This window comes from Gekko japonicus, unplaced genomic scaffold, assembly GCF_001447785.1.
Source record: "Gekko japonicus isolate JY-2015 unplaced genomic scaffold, Gekko_japonicus_V1.1 scaffold2300, whole genome shotgun sequence".
Classification (NCBI taxonomy): Eukaryota; Metazoa; Chordata; class Lepidosauria; order Squamata; family Gekkonidae; genus Gekko; species Gekko japonicus.
In genome coordinates this window covers 207,577-219,088 of record NW_015169853.1, presented here as the reverse complement: position 1 = coordinate 219,088, position 11,512 = coordinate 207,577, and the positions used below count along the sequence as shown (strand labels likewise).

The 11,512-nt window shown below is 53.9% G+C and overlaps 2 protein-coding genes across 2 annotated transcripts in view; one reads left to right on the top strand and one right to left on the bottom strand.

The window, feature by feature from the left end:
• Positions 1–83: 83 nt before the first annotated feature.
• APRT (adenine phosphoribosyltransferase) lies at positions 84–5,973 on the top strand. The gene is made up of 5 exons (XM_015417365.1): positions 84–207; positions 1,626–1,729; positions 4,245–4,378; positions 4,469–4,547; positions 5,471–5,973. Exons 1-5 carry the CDS (start codon positions 128–130, stop codon positions 5,611–5,613), a joined length of 540 nt encoding a protein of 179 aa, XP_015272851.1. The 5' UTR covers positions 84–127; the 3' UTR covers positions 5,614–5,973.
• Positions 5,974–8,041: 2,068 nt separating this feature from the next.
• The window catches only part of CDT1 (chromatin licensing and DNA replication factor 1), a 10,260-nt gene continuing 6,789 nt past the window's right edge, over positions 8,042–11,512 (bottom strand). The window contains exons 7-11 of the mRNA XM_015417363.1: positions 11,317–11,500; positions 10,533–10,721; positions 9,942–10,082; positions 8,846–9,047; positions 8,042–8,476 (exon numbers count right to left, since the gene is read on the bottom strand). Coding sequence (XP_015272849.1) covers positions 8,313–8,476; positions 8,846–9,047; positions 9,942–10,082; positions 10,533–10,721; positions 11,317–11,500 — 880 coding nt within the window. The 3' untranslated portion in view covers positions 8,042–8,312. The remainder of the gene's footprint in view (positions 8,477–8,845; positions 9,048–9,941; positions 10,083–10,532; positions 10,722–11,316; positions 11,501–11,512) is intronic.

Here is an 11,512-nt window from a genome sequence, read left to right as displayed (position 1 = left end):
CCCCCGCAGCTGATGAATGGTTCCTTCCCGGCCTTCTTGCCTCCCCCCCCCGCTCCTTCCGCCTCGATGGGCTGCACCGAAGCCCCGCACATGCGTGCTGCGCCAGGAGCGGGGCGCTGCCGGAACGATGAGCGCGGAGCAGTTGCGGCTGGTGCGGGAGCGCGTGCGGGACTTCCCGGACTTCCCCGCGCGGGGGGTCCTGTTCCGGTGAGCGGGGCTAGTTGGGGCGGGTGCCCTCTGTGCATGCTCAGAGGGGCTCTTCATGGCACGTTCCCTGGGCGCGCCCGTCGTGGGGCCGAAGGTTGGCCGTCCCAGGAGGAGAGAGAGCAGCGGCGGGGCGGTTCTCCTTGCGTGTTGGCTTGGCGCTCCCCGCGGGCTCCGTCCGGGCCCCGCGCTCTTTTTCTCCTGGCCCCGAGTGAGGCTGCACGAGGCTCCTCGACTCGTGCAAAACCCACCATGGAGCGTCCCGCGTCCTCCAGCCTTAGCAGGAGCCCTGCAAGGGAGACCAAGCCAGCCGTCTTTCCCCCGTGGTCCGGAACAGGGGCTGGGAAGGGCCCGGTGGAGCATCTAGGAAGCAGGGGAGGGACGTGAGCTTTGAACCCAGGACTTTCGACCCGGTGCTCTCCGCCATTACCCTGAGCAGCTCTTCTCGGGATGGGCAGTCCGGCATTCCTTTCTTTGACCTCCCGTGGAAACCTGCAAACGCTGGCAACCAAAGCTCCCTCTAAGCTGTGGAGTCCTGTGAGCAAAAATTCTACTTTGTGAGCTACTGGCATTCAAGTTGTGAGCGAGAGATTTGGCTGCTGCATCAATTAGTTTGCTCTGGAGCCCTCCTTCCTGAGCGAAGACAAAAATGTGTGAGCCGGAGGCTAAAAATATGTGAGCTAGCTCACACTAACTCAGCTTAGAGGGAACATTGCCTGTGAGCAAGACTCCTACTTTGTGAGCCACTGGCATTAAAGTCGTGAGCGAGCCATTTGGCGCCTGCATCAATTAGTTCGCTCTGGAGCCCTCCTTCCTGAGCTAAGACCAAAATGTGTGAGCTGAAGGCCAAAAAACTGTGAGCTAGCTCACACTCACTCAGCTTAGAGGGAACACTGGTGATAATGCTCCCTCTAAGCTGTGAAGTCTTGTGAGCAAAAATCCTACTTTGTGAGCTACTGGCATTAAAGCTGTGAGTGAGCGATTTGGCTGCTGCATCAATCAGTTTGCTCTGGAGCCCTCCTTCCTGAGCGAAGACAAAAAGGTGTGAGCCGGAGGCTAAAAAACCCTGTGAGTGAGCTAGCTCACACTAACTCAGCTTAGAGGGAACACTAGTCATGACTACGTAACCTAGCCTACCTCGCAGAGCTGTTGTAAGATCAGGGGGATATGCACACTCCCCATAACTACAGGGAAGGACAGGAGCCAGAGGTGGGGAGCGTGGGTGCGGTTCTGCTCCACAAATGTGGCTTTCGCCGGGGTGATTCTCTGCGGGATTTGCCCTGTGTGCAGATCGAACCTTGCTGCAGTTCTCCCGCAGAGCAACAGGACATTGCAGCAGGTGTGAAAAGAAGCGCTCCTCTGCCTGCAGGACTCAAGAACTCCCACCCACCACGGGGGGCCTCTCTCTCTCTCTCATCCAGAGATATCACCCCACTGCTGAAGGACCCAGAGGCCTTCAGGGCGGCCATCGATCTCCTGGAAGCTCATGTGAAGGACAAGCACCGCCGAGTGGATTTCATTGCAGGTGAGGGTTTTTTTTTTCAGATTTCCGGAAATGTTGGCACAAACCCATAAAACAGTGGGCATCTGCACATTAGCCTTGCTGGGATACATACTTGACGTTCCTTGTGGTCTCATGGCTGGGACTGAATTTCTACAAAGCAGACAGGCTGTTATGTATTAAGAGAGCCTCGCCAGCGTTAACCTGGCCATGCGGTCAAACAGACCTTCCGGTCTAGGAACAGTAGACTGGTAGGATCCTAACGCGGACCAATGGGCTCGCGCGGATCCTGGTATGTACCTGTGGGGACTAGATAGTGTAAATAGAGCCTATCACGGGGAGTGGAGGTGTGTTTGGAGTGTGTGTGTGCACGGATAAAAAGCTGGTCACCGACTGGCTAGTTCGTCTTCTAATTTCCAGTGCGTTAATAAACTATAAGGAGCTGCGGTGGCTCAAGTGGTTAAGACGCTGAACTGCAGGCTGTGGAAGGTCGGTAGTTCAGTTCGAGACCCGAGTGTGCCACAAGACGGAGGGAGCTCCCGTCTCTAGTTCCAGCTCCTGCCAACCTAGCAGTTCGAAAGCAAGGAATTGCAAGTAGATAAATAGGTACCACTTAGGTGGGAAGGTAACGGCGTTCCGTGCACCTTGTTGTGTAGTCATGCCGGCCACATAGCCACGGAAAAGTCTTCGGACAGCGCTGGCTCTCTTCGGCTTAGAAACGGAGATGAGTACCGCAACCCTAGAGTCAGATTTGACTGGCTTTCAAGCAAGGGAACCTTTACCTAATAAACTATGAGCTGATCACTATGTCACATGTCCGAACTCAGTACTTTTCACAGGCTCTCCAGCCGGCCTGGGAATCCTGCAACCTTACATACAGGCCCTGATCCCAGTGGGCAGGAGCAGGTTGCAGCCCCTCTGTGCATGTTCAGAGGCACTCTTCTTGCTTAATATAACCTCTTATACAGAAAAATACAATTATAAAATACATACGTTCCACTATAGGTTTCTTCCATTTGGGCGAAATACCAAAATCTGAATATACTATGATTAAACTCTTATGAAGGCACAGTGACAGCTGTCAATATATGTAAAAGGAGATGTCAGAAATCTCATTCATTTTTCCCTTGTGCTACATCTGTAAACCACCTATGGGGGGGGGGAGGCAGAGAGTTTTGGACAGCAGGACCTAGCTCATCAGACAAGAGAGATGGGTTCTCAGCTGGCAGGTATGGGTGTGTGGCTGTGGAGGAAATGTGAATGGGATGCACAAAATCCAGCACGGGATATTACTGCAAAAGATTCAGAGGTCATCAAAATAAGCACAGTGGCCATTTGCAACAGCAGCAGTCGATGGCAGCAGAACCCCAAATCCTGTACCTTGAAAACATTGAGACAGTTTTGGGTCGTGGTTAAGTGCGCGGACTCTAATCTGGGAGAACCGGGTTTGATTCCCCACTCCTCCGCTTGCACCTGCTGGATGACCTTGGGCAAGCCATAGTTCTGACAAGATGGTGCAAAACAAAGAGAGAGATCACGGGATGGACGTTTGGAAAGAAGTAAACAACCGTGATGAGCAGTTTCTGTCAGAGTTCTCTCAGCCCCACCTACCTCACAGAGTGTCTGTTGTGGGGAGGGAACGGAGATTCGAAGCCTTTGTAGATGCAGTTAGGATGCAATAGGATGGAATGTGTAAGTTGCGAGGACGCCAACAGCGAAGGTTGTGAGATGAGTGTTCCCAAAACAATTAGTTCTTTCGTTGGACAGAAAATCTGGTACCAGGAAACCTGCCAAGAATGTAGCAGAACCCCAAATCCTGTACGTTGTTTTTACTTATTGAAAACACTGAGCCAGTTTGGTGTCCTGGTTAAGTGCTTGGACAGAAAATCTGGTACCAGGAAACCTGCCAAGAATTCAGCTTAATGTGGTTCTGAAGACCAGATAAGCAAATACAATCACTGACATACATGACCAGGAAAGACCAGTAGTAAAGTTTAGAGTCAAATGATGCTTCCATGATGTCAACTGCTTGGTACCAATTAGAGATTCTTGAATGTGTAAATCACATGTGATGTCACTTGGGGTATAAGACCCTCAGCCCTGTATCTCCTGTTTTAATTGCAATAAACAGGTACTCCGCTAACTCGTTGGACTCGGTGTGATTCCAGTCCGGCCAGGGGGTCACACGGGGGACAGATTTGTGCATCACAGATGACAGAGGGCCCCGTTTATGCTCTGCTGCAGCAGGTGCACATAGAGTAGTTTTGCCAGTGTTCACTTGAGGCTCAAGGAAACGGCATTTGCACTGCTTTGTGTCAGTCCTGAACAGCGCTGCGAACCACAGACATGGTGTCAGATCTGGCTGTGGGTGTTGCACGACTTGACCTTCTCCCTGACATGGGAGTTCTCCACCAGGAGGGGTTTTCCTGTCATCTGGGGGAGCACCCCCCACCCCTGGTGACCAAGGCTCCCCACCAGTTAGCGGAGAGAGCCAGCCATGTACGCGGCCCCTTCTTAACTCTGCTTCCCCTTCTTGCAGGCCTGGATTCGCGAGGCTTCCTCTTTGGACCCGTCCTGGCTCAGCGACTGGGAGTCGGGTTTGTGATGATCCGTAAGAAGGGGAAGCTCCCGGGCCGTACAGAGTCCGTCTCCTACACTCTCGAATATGGCCAGGTAATGGGTTTGCTGAGCCGGCTTGCGGCAGGGCTGGGACCTAGCTGCTTGAGGAGCACCATTAAGCAAGTCTTCTTTGCCGCCCTGCAGGCAGAGCTCGAAGTTCAGAGCGACACCGTGGAGCCGGGCCAGAAAGTGATCTTAATCGACGACTTGCTGGCCACAGGAGGTGAGGATGGCCAGCCGGCTGTGCCCGTCTGGTGCTTTTATGACTCTGTGTCCGTATCTTGCTCTTGAGAGGTTCGGCTTTCTTTGATTTCTGTCAACCATTTCCAGGCTTTTGTGGTGACAAGGCTGCAGGTGTGGGGGCAGCAGGGGGCGGAATCCCCCCAAGGAGCAAACAAGCTGCAAACAGCCCGCACAGCTCAAGAAACGGCCCCTTCCTTCGGCTTCTTGGTGGTAGTCATCCCTTCGGGCAATGTTCCCTCTAAGCTGTGGAGTCTTGTGAGCAAAAATTCTACTTTGTGACCTACTGGCATTCAAGTTGTGTGAGGATGGCCAGCCGGCTGTGCCCGTCTGGTGCTTTTATGACTCTGTGTCCGTATCTTGCTCTTGAGAGGTTCGGCTTTCTTTGATTTCTGTCAACCATTTCCAGGCTTTTGTGGTGACAAGGCTGCAGGTGTGGGGGCAGCAGGGGGCAGCAGGGGGCGGAATCCTCCCAAGGAGCAAACAAGCTGCAAACACCCCGCACAGCTCAAGAAACGGCCCCTCCCTTCGGCTTCTTGGCGGTAGTCATCCCTTCAGGCAATGCTCCCTCTAAGCTGTGTCTGAGACAGGAAATTTAATTTGTGACCGCATCCATTAAGTAATGGCTCCATAATTTCTTAAACCACACCTCAATACTGGGTGCTTTATTCTTCTTCCAGTATGATGCAATCGCAGTTTTTGCTGCATCCAACATGACTTCCACCAACATGACTTTCTTTATGTGGTCTAGATGACAGATCTAAATTTAAAAAAAAAAGTATGTTCTCATAACACCTAATTCTGCATGGCCGATACATGGGGCTCATCAGCAACAGCAGCAGCCTGCCAGGAATGGTTTTTCCGGTGCTGCAGCTGCCCGACCCCGCTCTCTCTTCTCTTGCCCAGGAACTATGCGAGCGGCCTGTGAACTGATGTCCAAGCTGAAGGCCGAGATCCTGGACTGCGTGGTGCTCATAGAGTTAAAGTTTCTCAAGGGGGCCGACCTGCTCAAGCCCTTCCCGCTGTATTCAGTGCTGCAGTACGACTGAGGAGCCCCCTCAGCGCTGCAGCTGCCGGCAAGGTTTTGGGAGACTCTCTTGCCCTGTCTTCAAGCATCTTTCCGGCTCTGCATGGCGTTGTGTATGCCAATACGCAGGCAAGCGAGCCTCCATCTGGCTGTGCTGAGATTTATTGGCTCTGACGGTAGCTGGGCCCAGCAGCACCCAAGTTCTTTCTGGGACCAAAGCAAACCTAGAATTCCGAGCTGCCCCTTTTTGTTGGGGCGGACCAGAGAATCTGGGAGGTCCATCAGCCTGTCTTGCAGTTTAGACCTTAGACTGAGACTGGTGAGAGCCAGTTTGGTGTAGAGGTTAAGTGCGCGGACTCTAATCTGGGAGAACCGGGTTTGATTCCCCACTCCTCCACTTGCACCTGCTGATGTGACCTTGGGTCAGTCACAGCTGCCCTTGGAAAAGAGCAGTTTGTGTCAGAGCTCTCTCAGCCCCACCTGCCTCACAGGGTGTCTGTTGTGGGGAGGGGAAGGGAAAGGAGTTTGTAAGCCGCTCTGAGACACCTTTGGGTAGTGAAGGGCGGGGCATAAATCCAATCTCTTCTTCTTCTCTTCTAAGACAAAAAGTCTGCTTTGATTTGGTGCCCTGCTCACAGACAGCCCCCCCCCCCTATTTTGCAACTTAAGCCGTTGCCTTAATTACAGTGTCCCAAGGTGGGGATTCCTCCCCTGGACACCATCAGCGGCCCTCTGAGAGGTAAACAGAGACATCTGATTTCATAAATTGGCTTGAGGGCTGTGGCTAGAAGTGGGTACTGGCAGATCACACCCACGGCCCTTGCAGGGAAAGGGGCGGAGGCCACTATTGGCTGCAGTGTCTCAGAGCTGGGGGGAAAGGGAGCCATCTTCGAAACAGGACAGCCCCGTTCCCCCTTTAGTATCCGCAGTGCCATTTTTTAATCCCGCAGGCTTAATTCACACATCACCGTTCCCATCTCCATTTGCACTGGACCCTGCAGAGCTGCTGCAGACACACCTCAGCAGAAGACTAAATGACTTCCTTTTACACGGATATTTTCCATCTACCCGAGAGGCATCCAGGGGCCACCACAGACTGGCCAGGGTTTTTTTTTACTGCCAGCCCAAAGGCTACACCAAAAGGAAGAGAATGTTTCATCGTACTGATAAATGTGTATGTGCTGCTTCCCCCCCTGCAGATAGAATACATCGAGCAGACTTTTGAAGCACCTGGCTGGCTTTCTTTTTTGCTTCCTGGGGGCAAGTCCCCACTTTGAGAAAGAGCTTCCCGCTGTGATGTGTCTACACGTTAACTCTGGCAGCAGCTTAAAGCGACGGGTGCTGTGCGGATGAATGGAGGGGGCCTTGGCCTTCATGCACTTCCGCTCCCCCCTTCGAAAGGCAGAGACATTCAGCTACTTATTCTTTAGTTTTAAAAAATACACAGAATATCTCGTGCTCTGATTATTTTAAATTCTGGTAGATGCTGAAACATCATCCCAACTTCTCCGTTTGGTGTCGTGGTTAAGTGCGCGGACTGCAATCTGGGAGAACTGGGTTTGATTCCCCACTCCTCCCCTTGCACTTGCTGGATGACCTTGGGCAAACCGTAGCTCTGATAAGAGCTGTTCTTGAAAAAGAGCAGTTTCCATCAAGCGCTCTCTCAGCCCCACCTCCCTCCCAGGGTGTCTGTTGTGGGGAGGGGAAGGGGGTTTGTAAGCCGCTCTGAGACACCTTTGGGTAGTGAAGGGCAGAAATCCAGTCTCCTCTTCTTCTTCCCTGTATTGGATTGTTTTTAGAAGGTTTTATGATAGTTTTAATTCTTTGCAAGCCGCCCTGAGCCTCCTTCGGCAGGGAGGGTGGGGTCTAAATGTGATAAATAAATTAACTAATCTATCAGAGAGAGCAGGGTGAATTTGAGCTTTTGGCCATTCAGAAAGAATATCCCCCCACCCACCCACTTCAAAAGCCTTGTATGCAAGCGCTGACTCCAGCAATAGCTAGAGAGGCACCCGTGACTTTCAGGAGGATTTAAACTAGCTGCTGCTGGAAGTCGCAACGTACGTTGTCCTGCTTGCTATTCTTGTGCAGGTTGACTAAGATGTCTTGCCCCCAGCAGAGAGAAATAAGAACTCGCCTAGTAGGGCTGTCCCAAGGGGGGGGGGGGCTCTTTTAGCTCCTGCTACCCGGTTAAAGTTTGTAAAGTTTAATACTAAAGTTTGTAAAGTTTTAGTTCCAAAAAGCCGAAACAGTTGGGGGGGAAGGGAACTTTTTACTCTTAAGTAGCAAACATTTTAAAAACAAACTGTTTCTAGGTTCCCCCAGTGGAAAGAGGAGCCCAGCCATCTCCTCGGGCTTGGTCAATGGAAACCATTGCATCATGAGGACGATTCTCTAGTCTTACTCCAAGCTTGCAAGGGAGTGAAGTTTGGCAGCTACTGCAAGCCGTCCTTTTTATAGTTTAGGGGAAAGGCTGCCTCCTCCAGTGGTCAAGGCCATGCGGAAGCAAGCAAATCCACTGAGTGCCTTCCCTGGCTTTGAAACTTGGCACACAGGAGTAATATGGGGGGAGGCTAAAACTCTTGCAGCAGCATCTTCTGCAGGGGAGGTGGATATGACCAAGCGAAACAGAGGCCACTGCCTGGGACTCCTCTGTAGAAGTCCTTGCCCAGGCAGAATTCCCGGTGTCCCTGTGAGCATCTCTGGTCAGCAGCACGGGGGTCACGGCTGCTTCTCTTCCTTGACCCGGGCAGTCAGGCGCTCCGTGATGACGTTGAGGTCTCGACTTTTGTCCAGCTTGACGTAGGTCTCAGTCCGAACGGGGAGGACGCTCACCCAGTCCGGCAGCAGCTCCGAGAAGAGGCGGAGGTGTTTTTCCATCTCTCCTGCGAGGACAAAGATTCCCACTTGAGCGGGGCCTGCCGCGTCACCCAACCCAAGAGCAACCATTTCAGCTCGGCTAAGGCAAGACACCAGTGAACCCCACGCCTTGGCAAGAGGGGGGGGCGTCTTTAACAGCATCCCACTCAGGAAAATTCAGGTGCTAGAGGAGCACAGTGGGTTGTTGCAGAGAGAAAGACGGAAAAGAGAAGAACGGGGTGGAGCAACTCTTAGGAAGAGCTGCAAGAATGTGGGCTCCACACCCACAGCAAGTGGCTGTTATCAGAGCAGACGCAGCTCCCCTTTCTGGGCAGGCATTCTGTCGGATAAGAGCAGCACCCTTTTCTCCCCCCCCCCAGGTCCCTCCCCCTTACCAGGCATCAGGAGGCCCCGGTAGCTCTCGGTCATCCGCTGGCAGGCTACCTCCATGGTGAGAGCCTGCTTCTTCTCGGCCACAAACACGTTGCGCAGGATCCGCGCCATCTCGGGCAGGCGGGCCAGCCTCTCAAGCCGCCGCTCTTGCAGAGGGTCCCGCGTCATCAGGGCCTGCAGCTTCTGCGCTTCCTTGGCTCTGACCTGGGGAGGGCCCGGCGGGGAGGCAGCGTGAGGGGGCCGGCCAACTCCCAGTCTCCTCCCACGCTCCAGGAGGGGGCAAACATCCCCGCAGGTGGTGTTTCTGCCCCGTTTCTCCTGGGGCGCCTCGGAACTTTCAAGGGCCCTTCTTTGCCAAGAGAATGCCCACAAGCCACAGGGGAGGCCAGCGTCATCAGTGCGGTGCGGAGGACGTTTCTCTGCAATGGCTGGCTTCTGCTTTCAGAAGGGCCCCCCCCCCCAAGGGCTCTAGGGGAGCTCCATCTTCTTGGGATAGCCAAAGACCATCGCACCCCTCTCCAAGGCTCCCTTCTAAGCGGTGGAGTCTGGCGAGCAACAATTCTAATTCGTGAGCAATCAACTGGCATTAAAAGTTGTGAGCGAGCGATTTGGCCACTGCATAAATTAGTTTGCTCTGGAGCCCTCCTTCCTGAGCCAAGACAAAAATGGGTGAGCCGGAGACTAAAAAACTGTGAGCTAGCCCACACTAAGTCAGCTTAGAGGAAACACTGCCAGTTTGGTGTCGTGGTTAAGTGCGAGGACTCTAATCTGGGAGAACCGGGTTTGATTCCCCACTCCTCCACTCGCAGCTGCTGGGTGACCTTGGGCAAGCAGTAGTTCTGATAAGAGCCGTTCTTGAAAAAGAGCAGTTTCTGTCAGAGCTCTCTCAGCCCCACCTCCCTCACAGGGTGTCTGTGGTGGGGAGGGGAAGGGAAAGGAGTTTGTAAGCTGCTCTGAAACTCCTTTGGGTAGTGAAGGGCGGGGTATAAATCCAATCTCTTCTTCCCCCATTTACAGAGCCAGACTGATGGCACTGGAAAACCCCCCCCCCAACACCACTCCCCTGCTGCCCCCTTTAGGCAAGGGCAAGGCACTCACCCGCTCCAACAGGGACTGCGACACCCCTTTCAGGCTGCTGGGGGTGGGGGCTGGAGAAGGCGGGGCGGACCTGGGAGGCTCTGGCACAGAGGGGCTGGCTTCGGCTGTCCTCAGGGCCAGATTGGCCAAGGCCTTCTCCATCTGCAGAAGAATGGTCCAGCAACCAGTCAGTAGGAGCAGAGAGGATTTGCATGCTTATCACACACCCCTCCTTCAGCATCCAGAAGGGAGAGTCACGCAGCCACCGTAGCGCTGCACGGCCTCTCCCTCCAGGGCGCAGCACTATGGTGGCTGCTCATCTCCGAGAGGCAACTGGAGCAGCAGGGCAGACTGCCAAATTACACACCATCCCCCTTAGTTCCATGTTTCCAGCACAGACACCCCAAAGACTGTTTCCCTCAAGAGGAGCTGAGTCAGCCCTGCGGCCGCCAGCCAGCCAGCCAGCTCTTCCTCTGCAGCCGGAATGAAGCCACCCACCCAGCCAGCTCTTCCTCTGCAGCCGGAATCAAGAAGGGTTTGGCGGTAGGGAGGCTGGAGACTGCAAGAAAGAGAGCATCTGCGCATCTGGCAGCCAAAGCCGAACACCCTCACCTTCGGGGTCAGCATGGTGCGCGCCTTCGCCAGCACCTCCTGGGCCGTGGTGAGCTTATCCACCTGGGGGGCCCGAGGGAGCTCCGCCGGCACAATATCGGGCACTTCGTCCACCTTGAACCGAGGGTGCCATCGGGCCAGCTTGTCATCTGGAATCGCCATGGGAGGGTTGAGGGACGCCAGGAAAGCCTGCAGGGAGAGGGAGGGCGTCAGCGCAAGGGCCCCGCCTGTTCCTTGACCGACCGACCGCCCCCGGTCCTCCCTGACCTGCAGCACCAATAAGGGCCGTCACCAATGCTCCCTCTAAGCTGTGGAGTCTTGTCAGCAAAAATCCTACTTGGTGAGCTCCTGGCATTAAAGTTGTGAGCGAGCGATTTGGCTGCTGCATAGATTAGTCTGCTCTGGAGCCCTCCTTCCTGAGCGGAGGCAAAAATGTGTGAGCTGGAGGCTAAAAACTCTGTGAGCTAGCTCACACTAACTCAGCTTAGAGGGAACACTGGCTATCACCAATCTTTACTAGCTCAGCGGGTTAAGTCTAGATGTTCTCAGGAGGTCCCTGAGTGGTGGCAGCCGATTACTAGTATGCTTTCCAGGGAGCCCTTGGTCTAAGGGAGGTCTTCAGCAAGGAAAGACACCTTCCCAGGTTGGAATCCCCGAGTTCGAATTCCCACTCGTGCCGTGGAAGCTTGCTGGGTGACTTGGTGTCAGTCACACACTCTTGGCCTCTCCTGCCTCACAGGGTTGTTGTGAGGATAAGAGTGTTCAACAGGGCAGGAACACTCACCTTGTGATGCTCTTTGACGACGTTAACCAGGTTCCTGTTGAACACTTTCTGGCGCTCCAGCAGATGTGAAGCCGACAGTTTCTCGCCTGAAACCAAGAAGAGGGATTTGTCTCTCTTACCACGCAGCAACCTCCACGAGATCTCAGCTGGCGCCAGGGCACCGTTCACAGCTATGCCCACCTCCCTAACAATCTCT

Bases quoted from the DNA above. Each gene is read 5' to 3' on its own strand.
- APRT (XM_015417365.1), top strand. From the start codon at position 128: ATGAGCGCGGAGCAGTTGCGGCTGGTGCGGGAGCGCGTGCGGGACTTC. The intron at 208-1,625 runs GTGAGCGGGGCT...TCTCTCATCCAG, and splicing joins GCGCGGGGGGTCCTGTTCCG to AGATATCACCCCACTGCTGA. The intron at 4,548-5,470 runs GTGAGGATGGCC...TCTCTTGCCCAG, and splicing joins CGACTTGCTGGCCACAGGAG to GAACTATGCGAGCGGCCTGT.